Source organism: Drosophila kikkawai, chromosome X, assembly GCF_030179895.1.
Source record: "Drosophila kikkawai strain 14028-0561.14 chromosome X, DkikHiC1v2, whole genome shotgun sequence".
Lineage (NCBI taxonomy): Eukaryota > Metazoa > Arthropoda > Insecta > Diptera > Drosophilidae > Drosophila > Drosophila kikkawai.
Genome location: NC_091733.1, coordinates 28,378,842 through 28,391,302, shown reverse-complemented (window position 1 = coordinate 28,391,302; position 12,461 = coordinate 28,378,842). Strand labels below are relative to the sequence as shown.

Here is a 12,461-nt window from a genome sequence, read left to right as displayed (position 1 = left end):
TGATTTTATTAAAGTTCTACACCTTCTTCACTATCGATTGTTTATCAACCCTGATATGTTATCGTACTATCGATATCCACATCACTTGGCAGAGATGAGCGAAATTGCAATTTTTTCGTTTAGTCAAATTCTTGTGCATGTTATCGCTCATCTCTATTACAAATACGAAAATGAAATTGCGTGCATTCTAAATGGTAAGTTTAACACCCCAAAAATGGCAAACCGAAGGTGTTGAGACGTTCAAACTAAAGCCTGCAGTAGGACGACGTCACGGTTAAAGTTCAGCAAACAAATGGCAGCAAGAACAATCAAAATAAGGCATGCACAAACACACAAACACACACACTTACACATGGAAGTGCGCAAATGTTTTTATTTTTTTGTTGTGTGGAAGTGGGGGTGGGGGGCAACCACATTGTTGTTGTTTTTGTTCGAGTGAATATTTTCGTGCATTTTGCAGCTTGTTTGCAGCCTAATTGTTTTATAAACAATTGTTAATTGCTGGCAATTAAATGGTAAAATCAATTTCCTTCATGCGCAAAACAAAAACACACCCATTTCTATCTGTGTATGTGCGAGTGAGTGTGTGCGTGTGTTTGTGTGAAATGCAAACTGTAAAATCGCTGAAACTTAAATCCCAGTGACACTGCGCGACATAACTAGCAAGTGCTATAAATACACTGTGGTGCACTGTGTGAGTCACTTGCGGCTCAGAAAACCAAGAAAAGCGAGTATAAACAGAAATAGAACACCACACAGTGTATGAGTAAATATTTGCCGGTTAAGTTTGGTTTTTAGTTTTGCGAGTTTTAAGCGCTGCATACCGGTTAGCCCGGTTAGCAAAAACAAAAAAAAAAAAAAACTTATACTATAGCAACAAAAAAATAAATAAAAAAGAATAGAGTGTGAGAATGAGTTTGAGAACCACTTGGGTTGCAAAAACAAGGCCCTAAGCCAAGAATTAATTTGCAAACAGCAAAAGCAGCTGGTATTTCATTCAGAAATTCCGTTAATTACAATTGTTTTAAATAAATGCAAGTGCTTAAAATTCAAAAAAAGGTAATAACAAATAAGCTTTATTTACCTTTTTTCCTTGAGCAATTATCCTACTTCCTTTGCTGCCCCGCTTTCAGCCACATGGGAACGATGACCAAGGACTACGACTATCTGCTAAAGGTCCTGCTGGTGGGCGACAGTGATGTGGGCAAACACGAGATACTCTCCAACCTGGAGGACCCCTCAACGGAGAGTCCCTTTTGCAGCGGCAACGGTGAGTGAGCGAGTGCGTGCCTGCTAGAGAAAGAAAAAGAACGAGAGAGAGAGAAAGAGAGCCTGTTGTGCCTGTTGTCCCCCATATGTGCCTGTGTTGTTTACCACCCACTCCTTCCCAACCTAATAGACTGCACATCCTCTCACATCCTCCAAACGGTAGCCTACAAGACGACCACCATTTTGCTGGAGGGCAAGCGGGTGAAGCTTCAGCTGTGGGATACCTCCGGTCAGGGACGTTTCTGCACAATCATACGCTCCTATTCGCGGGGAGCCCAGGGCATCATATTGGTCTATGACATCACCAACAAGTGGAGTTTCGATGGCATCGATCGCTGGCTAAAGGAAGTCGATGAGGTATATGAAAAATGTCATATATTTCAAAGTTTTATTTACTAAATGATGTATAAAATCCTTGTAGCATGCTCCTGGCATACCCAAGGTGCTGGTGGGGAATCGCTTGCATTTGGCCTTTAAGCGTCAGGTGGCGGCCAAACAGGCCGAGACCTATGCCAGCCGCAACAACATGTCCTGCTTCGAGATATCGCCGCTTTGCGACTTTAATATACGCGAATCCTTTTGCGAATTGGCGAGAATGGCGCTGCATCGCAACGGCATGGAGCACATTTGGCGCAGCAATAAGGGTATATATATTTTTATATATTTTTTATTTATTTTTATTTTTTTTATTTTTTTTTTTATTTTATTTTTTTTATTTTTTTTTTGTTATTATTTTTTTGTTATTATTTTTTTTTTTTTTATTATTTTATTTATTTATTATTATTTTTTTTTTTTCTTTAAATAATAATTTAATTTGGCAAAAATCAAGCTGAACTTGATTTTGCTTTTATAATTAAACCTTAAATAATCATTTTATAGCCATCATTAAAGGTCAGAGGTTTAGTTTGTTGATTGATTAAAGCTTTTGGGTTATTTTTAGTTAAATTGCGAAAATATCTTCAATCTATTAGTGATTTTTATTAATCAATTTGTTGAGGTTTTTAATGAAGATTTAATTATAACCTTTGACAGTTGGATAATACTTTGTATAACGTTTTGTTGCTTATTTTTTTTTATTTGTTTTTTATTAGTTTTTTTTTTTGGTTTTTTGTAAACTTAAAAAGCTAAAAATTATTTAGGTAAAAAAAGTAAAAATATATTTTATATTTAATAGGCTTAAAAATATTTTTTTGTTAATAATTTTTTTTTAATTATTAAAAATTAAACAAGAAAGGAAACTAACTTCGGGAAGCCGAAATTTGTATACCCTTGCCATAGGATTTATCATCCAATCAACAATCGATCATAACTAAGCAAAAAAAGCCTTAAATTCAATTCGGAAAGCTTTTCTGTGCTAGTTTTTTCTAGGGTAACAAAACTGCATACTAAATTTCACATTTTAAGAAATCAAAATTTTTGCCAATTTTTATGTGACAATTCCAACAATTTTAGGAGCTCAAAAATTAAAAAAATAATTTTTTTTTTTTAATTTCTGCAAAACATTGCTAGATCGACTCCATTTTTTGTGCTGATCAAGAATATATATGATTTATGGGGTCGGAAACGACTCCTTTGCTGACTAAAATCATAAAACCAATCAAGAAGATCTAAAATATTCACCTTCTTTAAAGGAATATTTTTAAATATTTTAAATGGTAATTTTTCTTTTATAAAAAAAATCATATCTATAAATGTCTTTGTTGAAATGTAAATTAGGTTTTAACTTTTATAACTTGGAAAATTTATGATATTTTAGAGATTGTTTTCGGGCAATATATATATTTTTCTTATAGATATGTAACACCTTTTTACAACCCTAATAATAAAATTAATATAATATAATATGATTCTAAATTTTTTTTCACAGTGCTGTCCCTGCAGGAGCTGTGCTGCCGAACGATTGTGCGACGAACCAGTGTATATGCCATCGATTCGCTGCCCCTGCCGCCATCGGTGAAGTCAACGCTCAAGTCATATGCGCTGACCACATCGCAGTGCTTCAACTCACTGACGCAGAGCTCCAGGAGCAAGAATCGCTGCAAGACACCGACGAGCCACAGTCGGAATAGTTGTGCGATCGCGTGATCGTTGCCACGTAGGCGGAATCGAGCTGCCTACTTAAATACTACTACTACGTCGTCGACGATTAACTTTAATTGAGAAAAACCCTAATTAATGTACTCTAGGCTAACACACACACACACATACACACCTCACTCGCCACCCACTCTCACCCTTTTTGGTTATATAATTTTTTTTTATGTTTTTGTTTCATCGACATTGATATATATATATAAATACATATATTTATTGCCCACTTCCCAGCAAAAAGCAGTACTTTTAACCAATCTTAAAAACATTAAATTTTGTTCTCTTTTAACCCTTCCCCCCACCCCCATCTATTTTTCCCCCTTACCACCACAACTGTTGTTAATATTATTATGTTTGTATAATTCTAATATATTTAAAGCGATCAACACAAACATCAAACACTAAAAAACTAAAAACAAACGAGAGATAAACAAGAGAGAGAGAGAGAAGAAAAGAGAGAAAGATAATTTTTGATACGGATAAAAAAAGAATTGATATATTTTTTTTTGTTTGTTTACCATCGGATTAAAGTATTCTTAGAGATGTAATTGTAACTGAAGGCGGATTCAGGCGAATTGATAAAGATAATTCATAATGAACCATAGAAATCGTGTGTGTGTCTTTATTATTTCCTCTCCCTTTCTGATTCCTGGCACTAGGGCGTGTTATGAATCTGTCCCTTTCTTATTTGGGCTTTTTTCTCTGTGATAATTATTTAATGGGGAGAGCTGTAAAAAGTGAAAGTTTTAAGCTTTTCTTATATAATTATAAATCTTTTATTGGGGAATTTCTTAAATGGGAATTTTGGTATGCGAATTCTAAATTGCATATTTGGGGTTTAATAGAAGCTAAGGTGTTTTTATTATTATTAATTTCAGCAATTTTCTGCCATTTATAAGAGGGAATTATAGTTTTATAAATTTTTATAATTTATTTTAAAATTTTATTTCATGCCAAGAGCTTGGCTTTAATTTGAAAAAGGGGTTTCAAATGTATTTCAATTTGTGAATTATTTATACCTACTTGATTATTTATATATTATTTTTTAGTTATTATTTATTATTTATATATTATTTTTTAGCTATTATTTATTATTTATATATTATTTTTTAGTTATTATTTATTTATTTGTATATTCTTTATATATTTTTTATATATCTATACTTTATTTATTTCTTTCAAAGAAATTTATTCGGCAAAATTATTTAGTATAATTTCTTTTCTTGCCATTCTGCAAAATTCTTAAATCCTTTACAAGCCAATAGCTTTATTTATCCTTAAATATAGCTTAAACTGAAATTATAATTAAATATTTCGAAAGGCAAAGAAATTCAACCACTTAACCAGATGGAAATTAGGAAAGACAAGCCAAGATATCTACGTTTTAGCCACAAATTAAATTTGATAAATATTAATACCCTTTAAATGATACAAATTGATGGGGATATATAATATATGGCAATATAAATATATACTATGATAGGGATATATAACAGGTAAAAGTCCTATATGATATAGCCACAAAAATATTGGATTGAATATCTCTTAGGAAAACGTTTAATATTGTTTTTTAAAATATAAAAAATATAGTATTGTATGTTAAAATATCGATATATACCGATATATCAGGAATAACATGGACTTATTGCACATCTATCGATAAAATACAGAATTTCCCATCAAGTATATTTTTGTATATTTAATTTTCCTTTATTTATTATTTTAAATACATTTCTTTAAAATTTAGAATTAATTTCCCACAGTATCCAAAGTTCCGTGAGCTAATAATCGAATCAGATCGATTTGTGCTTCGTTTTCAACATCTGCTCGCGGGGGCTGTCCCCTGGACCGGAGTTGTGTGTGATTAATCGGCCCGCTGCGAACCCAATTTGATATTGTAATATTATTTAAATGATTCAAATTGCCTTTCCTTCGCTTCGCCCTTTAAGCCAAGACGTCTTCTTCGCTGTCTGTTTGTGGTTGTTTTGTTTTTTTTTTTGGCCGCTTTGCTTTACACAATTCCCGAGAGTTTGCCAATACGCGTTATACTTTTAACGTTTTATTTAATTTTTTTTTATAAATTTCGCAGAGGGAACAGCTGCTTCATTTAATGCCGAAATGATAGCGAAATTATTGCAGCAATTTGCATATCTTTTTGATCCACTCTTTAATGGGTTTTTCTTTGATTTGATTTTATTTATTTTTTTTGGCAAATTTAAAGGTATGAAAGGTGATGATTGGAGGCTTGATATGCTCATAATTGGTTCAATCGTATTTATTTTTTAAGTGCAATTTATTGGGATAATATTAAAGGGAAATATTTTTCTTGATTTAAGAACTAATTGAGTTACTTTTAATAGCACTGAAGTATGAAATAACAGAAACATACAACACCAGACCGTCACTTTATTCCAGGGATGTTAGAACCAGTTGAGAATTATATGTGCACACTTGTGAGATTTGGTGTATTATATATTTTAGGGTGTATTCGCCATGATTTTTATGAAAAAAATTACCAGAAAATCAAGTGCAATTCGCATTTAGGAAGGAAATTTAACAATATATATATTTTTTCTTAGTAATTTATATTTTTTATAATATAAAATTAACAATTTCTTGAAAAATATAATTTACTAAGGAAAAAATATTTTATATTAAAGCTCAGTAATTTTTACTGACCGGAAACAAAAAAATAATAGCAAAATATATCAAATACAATATTTTTTACGTTTTTAAAATTTGTAAAATTTTTTATAGAAATTATTTTGTGTTATTTATAATCTTATTTGTATCGTCAGTGGAAATTTTTTCCATGAAACATGTAATTTTCCCCCCATTTGACCCTGCTGTGCTATTGGGAAAGCTATAATCTGACCCGAACTGACCTAACCCATGGATGGGATGCACCGCCTCATCAAGCGATTCGTTCATGCCCGCCGGATTAATTTTCGTCGGCGGCGGCGGCAGCGTCGACTTGCTGCTGGCCCAATTATGGAACTGCTTTTTAGTATTTATTTATTATTACCATTTTTTTTCCCCCTCGCATTCAACTCATTTGCATGCGGCTTGTGGTTGTTGGACTTCTTCTAATCCAGAGAGGAGGGCAGCTCCATGATGAAAGCAAACTGAGGGTAAGGTTGAAGCTGGAGATGGAGAAGGGGTAGGAGAAGGGGAAGGGGAAGGAGAAGGGGATGGAGATGGAGATGAAGCTGATGATGAAGATGAAGATGGAGCAGCGTCTCGCAATCGCCTCGGTGGGCTATAAAAGCCCGGCATGTCTTGGAGTGGATCATCAGTTGGCTGCCAGCTTCCCATCTTCGGCTACGTGAAGTTCCACAGTTTTCGAAACCCCAAGCAAGAAACTTCCAGCAATGAAGGTGAGTCCTCCTTGGATTTGTTTTATATATCTTTCTAACATTTAAATATATATTTTCCCCAGATCTTTGTGTGTCTCCTGGCTGCTTTGGTTGCCACCACGTCGGCTGGCTTTATTGGCGGCTCTGGCGGCGGTGGCGGCGGTGGTGGCTACAGCTACGGCGTCGGCTCTGGAGGCGGTGGTCACCAGGAGGTCAAGACAATCCAGGTGATTCATCAGGAGGGCGGCGGCGGCGGCTATTCCGGCGGCGGTCATGGTGGCTACTCTGGCGGTTATTCCGGCGGTCATGGCCACCAGGAGGTCAAGACTGTGAAGGTGATCCACCAGGAGGGTGGCGGTTACTCTGGCGGCGGTCATGGTGGTTACTCCGGCGGCGGTCATGGTGGTTACTCCCATGGTGGACATCAGGAGATTAAGACCGTCAAGGTGATCCACGAAGAGGGACACGCTCTTGGCGGCGGCGGCGGTTATGCTGGCGGTTTCTCCGGACATGGACACGGAGGACATGGTGGCCATCAGGAGGTTAAGACCATAAAGGTGATCCACGAGGAGGGCGGTCACGCTCATGGCGGTCATGGTGGTTACTCTGGCGGCGGTCATGGAGGTTATTCCAGCGGTGGACACCAGGAGATTAAGACTGTCAAGGTTATTCACCAGGAGGGCGGCGGCCATGGAGGCTACTCTGGCGGTCATGGAGGCTACTCTGGCGGCGGTCATGGTGGTTACTCCCACGGTGGACATCAGGAGATTAAGACCGTCAAGGTGATCCATGAAGAAGGACACGCTCTTGGAGGCGGCGGCGGTTATGCTGGCGGTTTCTCTGGCCATGGACATGGACACGGCGGCCACGAGGAGGTCAAAACCATTAAGGTGATCCATGAGGAGGGCGGCCACAGCCACGGTCATGATCATGGCCATGGCCATGGACATGGCGGCTTCGAGGAGGTCAAGACCATCAAGGTGATCCACGAGGAGGGTCATGGTCATGGTCATGGTGGTGGTCACGTCCACGCTCCCAGCAACGAGTACCTGCCGCCCAGCAATGAGTACCTGCCCCCTGTGGCAGCTCCTCCCTCTGGCTACCTGCCCCCAGCCTCCAGCTGGAAGTAAGCTGTGATTCGAGCCATACTGATCCTCGAGTCTCTTGTTAAGTAGTTTTAGGCATCCCTATTTTTTTCGATCCCATCTTTTTTTTACTGTTGTCTCCATTTTATATCACTTAAAAAAAAAAAAAACAAAACAAAAATAAAATACCATCTGTAAATTATAAAAATGCAGCGTGTTTTTTTCTACCAAATTTAAGATTTAAATTTTAAAATTCTTAAATTCTTTAATTTTAAAATTAAAATGTTTAAATTTATTTAAATTTAAATTATAACAAATTGATTTAAATTTAAATTTTACATTTTTAAATTTTTAAATTTTTTTTTGAATTTTTAAAATTTAAAAAGTTAAAAAAAATTAATTTAAAATTTAGTTTAAGTTTTAAAATTTAAAAATTTTTAACTGTTTAAATTTTTTAACTTTTAAATTTTTAACTGATTAAGTTTTTTAATTGTTAAATTTTAAAATTATTTTTTTATTGTTTTAAGTTTTTAAATATATATTTTTTAACTTTTAAGTTTTTAAGTTTTATAATTTTTAAAATTTTTTAATTTTAAGTCATGGTTGGGCACAGAACTTCTTAATTGGAGGTTAATGTTAATGTTGAAATTATTAAGAAATTTATTTTAACATTTTGAATATATTTCTTATTTGTATTTGTATGTATTTGGTTTTGTTTTTATAACCCTAATCAAATGGGGTTTTTTCCAGATAACTTTTTTAATATTTAAGAACCTGTTTTTTTTATTATCTTAAATTCTTCAAATCTTCTAATTTTAAATTCTTTTTTTTTCAGATGCAAAATTGTGAAAATGTTGAGCCCAAACCTATCCTGTAATGGTAAGTGTTGTAATTTTATAACATTTTTTATTAAATTATATTATTATGAAATTTAATTCTATAATTTTCTGTAAATTATAATCCTTTCTTTTAATTCCTTACAAATATAACTGAAAACTATATTCTTTACTCTTTCTTTTAACGGTTTGTTGGTCAGTTTAATACTATACATAATTTTCAATCTCTCATTTCGTTTCCACTTTCGATCGGCTGTTTAATTTCACTTTTGAATCGTTCGATCAATCGATCGAATTAACATAATCATGGTCGCGTCATCCGAATTAGCGGTAGCTCAACGACCTAATTATCAATGATTTTATGCATCCCATGGTTTTTTTTTGTATCTAAAGGGTTTTTCGTTTGTATATCTTAATGTTTATTTAGTGAATCTTACGGTTGCAAGTCAGTATCTTAGGTACTATTTTGTATTTGGGGGCACAAAAATATTAATTAAGATCAGTGGGGGTTATTTATTAATATAATTAAAAGATTTTATGTGGGTTTTAAATATTTTAAGGCTTGAAATTAATTTTATAAAAGCAAATAACCATTTTCGTGTTGATTTTAAGATTTTAAAAATTAAAATTAAAAAATATAGTGTATTCTTAAGGTTTATAATTTAAATATTAGTTTGTTTTCTATTAATTAAAAAGCAGAAGAATTTTTTTGAACTTAATTAATTTTAAAATAACTTATTTTTATATTCTAAAATTAATTGTTTAACGATTTAAAAAAAATTCTTTGAGTGTACACATATTTTCTTTGAAGAAGAGTGCAGTGTTTCAAGTTTTCATTCTAAAACTAATTAAAATAAATAAATTTATGTTTAAATAAATATATAAATTTAAATCCCTTTTGGAATTTACATATAAATAAATATATAAAATTAATCTTTTGTTTTTTTTTTATATAAATAAATATTTAAATTAAATCTCTTTTAGAATTTATGTATATAAATTCAACATTTATATTTATTTTTAAATCATTAAACAATTCACTTCACTTGTGTGGCCACATCATATCCATGCGCCTCCTCTTGACCGCATTCCGCTCGGCTATCTGGTTACTCTGGCCAAGATACTGATGCAGCGGCAGAGGTCGTGGCGAGGAAGAGGTGACCCCCAGTGGAAACTCGCTGGTGGGCCGCCACTTGGAGGGCAGCCAGGGTGAGTCGTAGTCCTGGAACTTGCTCTGGTACTTGCTCTTCTCTTTGGTAACTGCTTCCTGATAACTCCCACTACCACTGCCACTGCCAGTGCCCTTTTGATCCTGGTGCACCTTTAGATTCAGCAGAAGCTCGCCATCATCATCGATAAGATTGTACAGCTGAACGCCCTTGGCCTCTCTCAGGGGATGGGCCCGTTCCAGGCGGATTTGTGGCTTCACCCGGGGCTTGAGAATCGGTGCCGGTCTTTGGTAGCGCGACGAGCGATCCTGCGACTGGAGCTGCCGGAGTATGCCCAGGGGCAGCAAAAGATCCGATTCGTAGGGCATAAAGCCGCTGGCTCGCACTCTGATGATGTTCCTGCTGCCGTAGCTCCTTACCAAAGCCATAAGAAGCAGCAGCAGGCTTAATGTATTTAGCACGGTTAGCATTTTAGCTCATCCTGGTCGTCAGGATCACGGTCACAAAATATATATAAAAAAAAAACGAGTGAAAAAAAGTAAACAAAATAAAACCGAAACTGGGAGCGATGGAGGAGCGCGTTCTGGGCCCGTGTTGCATCAACTGAACGGACTCGGGAAACTCGAACTTCGATGGCTGCGACCTGACACCGTCGGTGGCTCCATGCACTGCGCTCGTAAAAGCGAATTAATTAGAGAAAATACCGTACGGTACACGGGCGTGCACAGTGGTTCGAAAGTTATTTTATTTGGGTAACTTAAGGAGATATTTTATTTGGGGAAAATTAATTAAACCCTTGGCTTAACATATTTTATTGTTTAAAAATATTTAGAAAACTCTCTTGATATTTTCACTAAATAGGTGAATGGATTTTATATAAAAAAAATGTATAACTTGTATTTTTATAAAATTTTTAATATAAAAAATACTTTTAAAATATAAAGCCATATAGAAAAAGCTTAAAATTTACCAAAAGTAAACAATTGATTTATAACCCTAAATATATGATAATAGTTTTTAAAATAACAATTTCAGAATATATTAGCTCAAAAGTTATTTAAACTTAGTTATTTATTTATAATTTTACTGTATTTTATTAGTCAAAAATATATTTTGGGATTATAAAAAACCTATAGTGTCCAAAAATATATTTAAATTTTTAAATAATTAAATAAGTAAACTTTTCAGTCTTTAAGATTAATTTATAAATCGAATTATTGTATTTTTTAAGGATTAAGGATGTATTTTAGGTTTTAAAATATATATTTTCGTTAAAAATTAACTACTTTTAGAATATTTTAGTCCTTAAACATCCAGAAAATTAGAAAAACGTGCTGTCAAGGAGTTATTTAAGCTTAGTTTTAAATTTAAAAATTTAAATTACAATAATTTATTAATTTATTTAATAAAATCCTATAAGAAATAGGTCAAAATTAACTTCCAATTAAAAAGAAATATATCCATAAATTCAAAGAAAAATCTCTTGTAGTTTATTACAAAATAAATAGTAATTTAAAATAAAAAATAACTTTAATATTTAATTAGATTCTTGTCTAATTTTCCATCTGGCAACCACTATGCCTATGATATGTCCAACACTTTTGAATTGAAAATAAAAACATAACTGGCCAGGCCCCAAGAGCGTTTATTGTTGCTGTGACTGTTGTGGCTGAGGCGGCTCTTTCTTCCTATTATTTCCTCTATTATGTTATGAGCAGCACAAATTTATTAAAACATCAAGTGAGTCAGCGAGTGTGTGATACCTGATTTATGCCAGAGTTAACAAGAATAATTCTTTGAATGCTGCCACTTTTGTGGAATGACATTAAACTGGTTCACGCGAGTTGTTGGGCCATTATGTTGGCCATTAAGGTCTGAACTCCACCGTCCACTCTCGCTGCCACACACACACACACACACACACACACAGCATAAACATATCCATGTATACTATATATATGTACATCCGACTCATTAGCATTTAAACAAAAGTCAAATCTCTATGCAGATTGTCTGAAAAGTTGAAAAGCTAATAGAATTTTCACTGCAGTTGACACTGGTTCACTGATCACTCTCACTGCTTTACATTTGCATAACGGACTGTAAAGTACAGTGCGGGTCATGGTTGTGGGAATTTATTTTAGGGGTTAAAAAATAAAGAAAAAACAAAAATAACTTAATAAGGGAAATATTTATGGTTTTAACAAGATTAAAAATTAATAAATAATATTTTAAAAATATATATAAAAATATTAAAAGGTTCCATTAAATTAATTACAAATTTTTATATACTTTAAATATTTTTAAAATACGTAGTATGTTGTATTCAAAAATATAATATATATAAAATGTAAAATATGTGGAAAAACCTTACATTAAGCTTTGTTAAATTTTTTAAAAGGGAAAACAAATATTTTAAGGGTTTTAAAAGTATTAAAAAATATATTAAACATTTGTTACTGTTTTTAAAAGTATTAAAAAATATATTTAAAATTTGTTGCTGATTTTAAAACTTATTAAAAACAATAATAAATAGAAAAAAATAATATAAAATTAACACAACAAGCAATAATTTACCTTTTCTTTTGTTAACTATTTCCACTGCTGAAACGCACTGTACTCTTCTACAGTCAGGGGCTAACGGTAGCACATTCA

General features: G+C 33.5%; 3 protein-coding genes across 5 annotated transcripts; 2 read left to right on the top strand and 1 right to left on the bottom strand.

Annotated features, from left to right (window-relative positions):
- The first annotated feature begins 79 nt into the window (after positions 1–79).
- On the top strand, positions 80–3,968 carry Rab40 (RAS oncogene family member Rab40). 3 transcript variants are annotated; one of them, XM_017168786.3, is made up of 5 exons: positions 80–194; positions 1,134–1,270; positions 1,433–1,626; positions 1,691–1,913; positions 3,137–3,968. In XM_017168786.3, exons 2-5 carry the CDS (start codon positions 1,138–1,140, stop codon positions 3,352–3,354), a joined length of 768 nt encoding a protein of 255 aa, XP_017024275.1. In that variant the 5' UTR covers positions 80–194; positions 1,134–1,137; the 3' UTR covers positions 3,355–3,968. The 3 variants fall into 3 exon arrangements, with proteins under 3 accessions (XP_017024275.1, XP_017024273.1, XP_017024274.1); XM_017168784.3 differs by having other exon boundaries at positions 1,400–1,626; XM_017168785.3 differs by lacking the exon at positions 80–194 and adding an exon at positions 871–1,059 and having other exon boundaries at positions 1,400–1,626.
- Positions 3,969–6,634: 2,666 nt separating this feature from the next.
- LOC108075991 (loricrin) lies at positions 6,635–7,937 on the top strand. The gene is given in 4 exon segments (XM_017168644.3): positions 6,635–6,700; positions 6,702–6,737; positions 6,800–6,875; positions 6,912–7,937. Coding segments are annotated over 4 exon segments (1,113 nt in total). The 3' UTR covers positions 7,847–7,937.
- A 1,742-nt stretch (positions 7,938–9,679) lies between these two features.
- On the bottom strand, positions 9,680–10,276 carry LOC108076093 (uncharacterized). The gene has a single exon (XM_017168817.3). It carries the CDS (start codon positions 10,274–10,276, stop codon positions 9,680–9,682), a length of 597 nt encoding a protein of 198 aa, XP_017024306.1.
- Between the last annotated feature and the right edge of the window lie 2,185 nt (positions 10,277–12,461).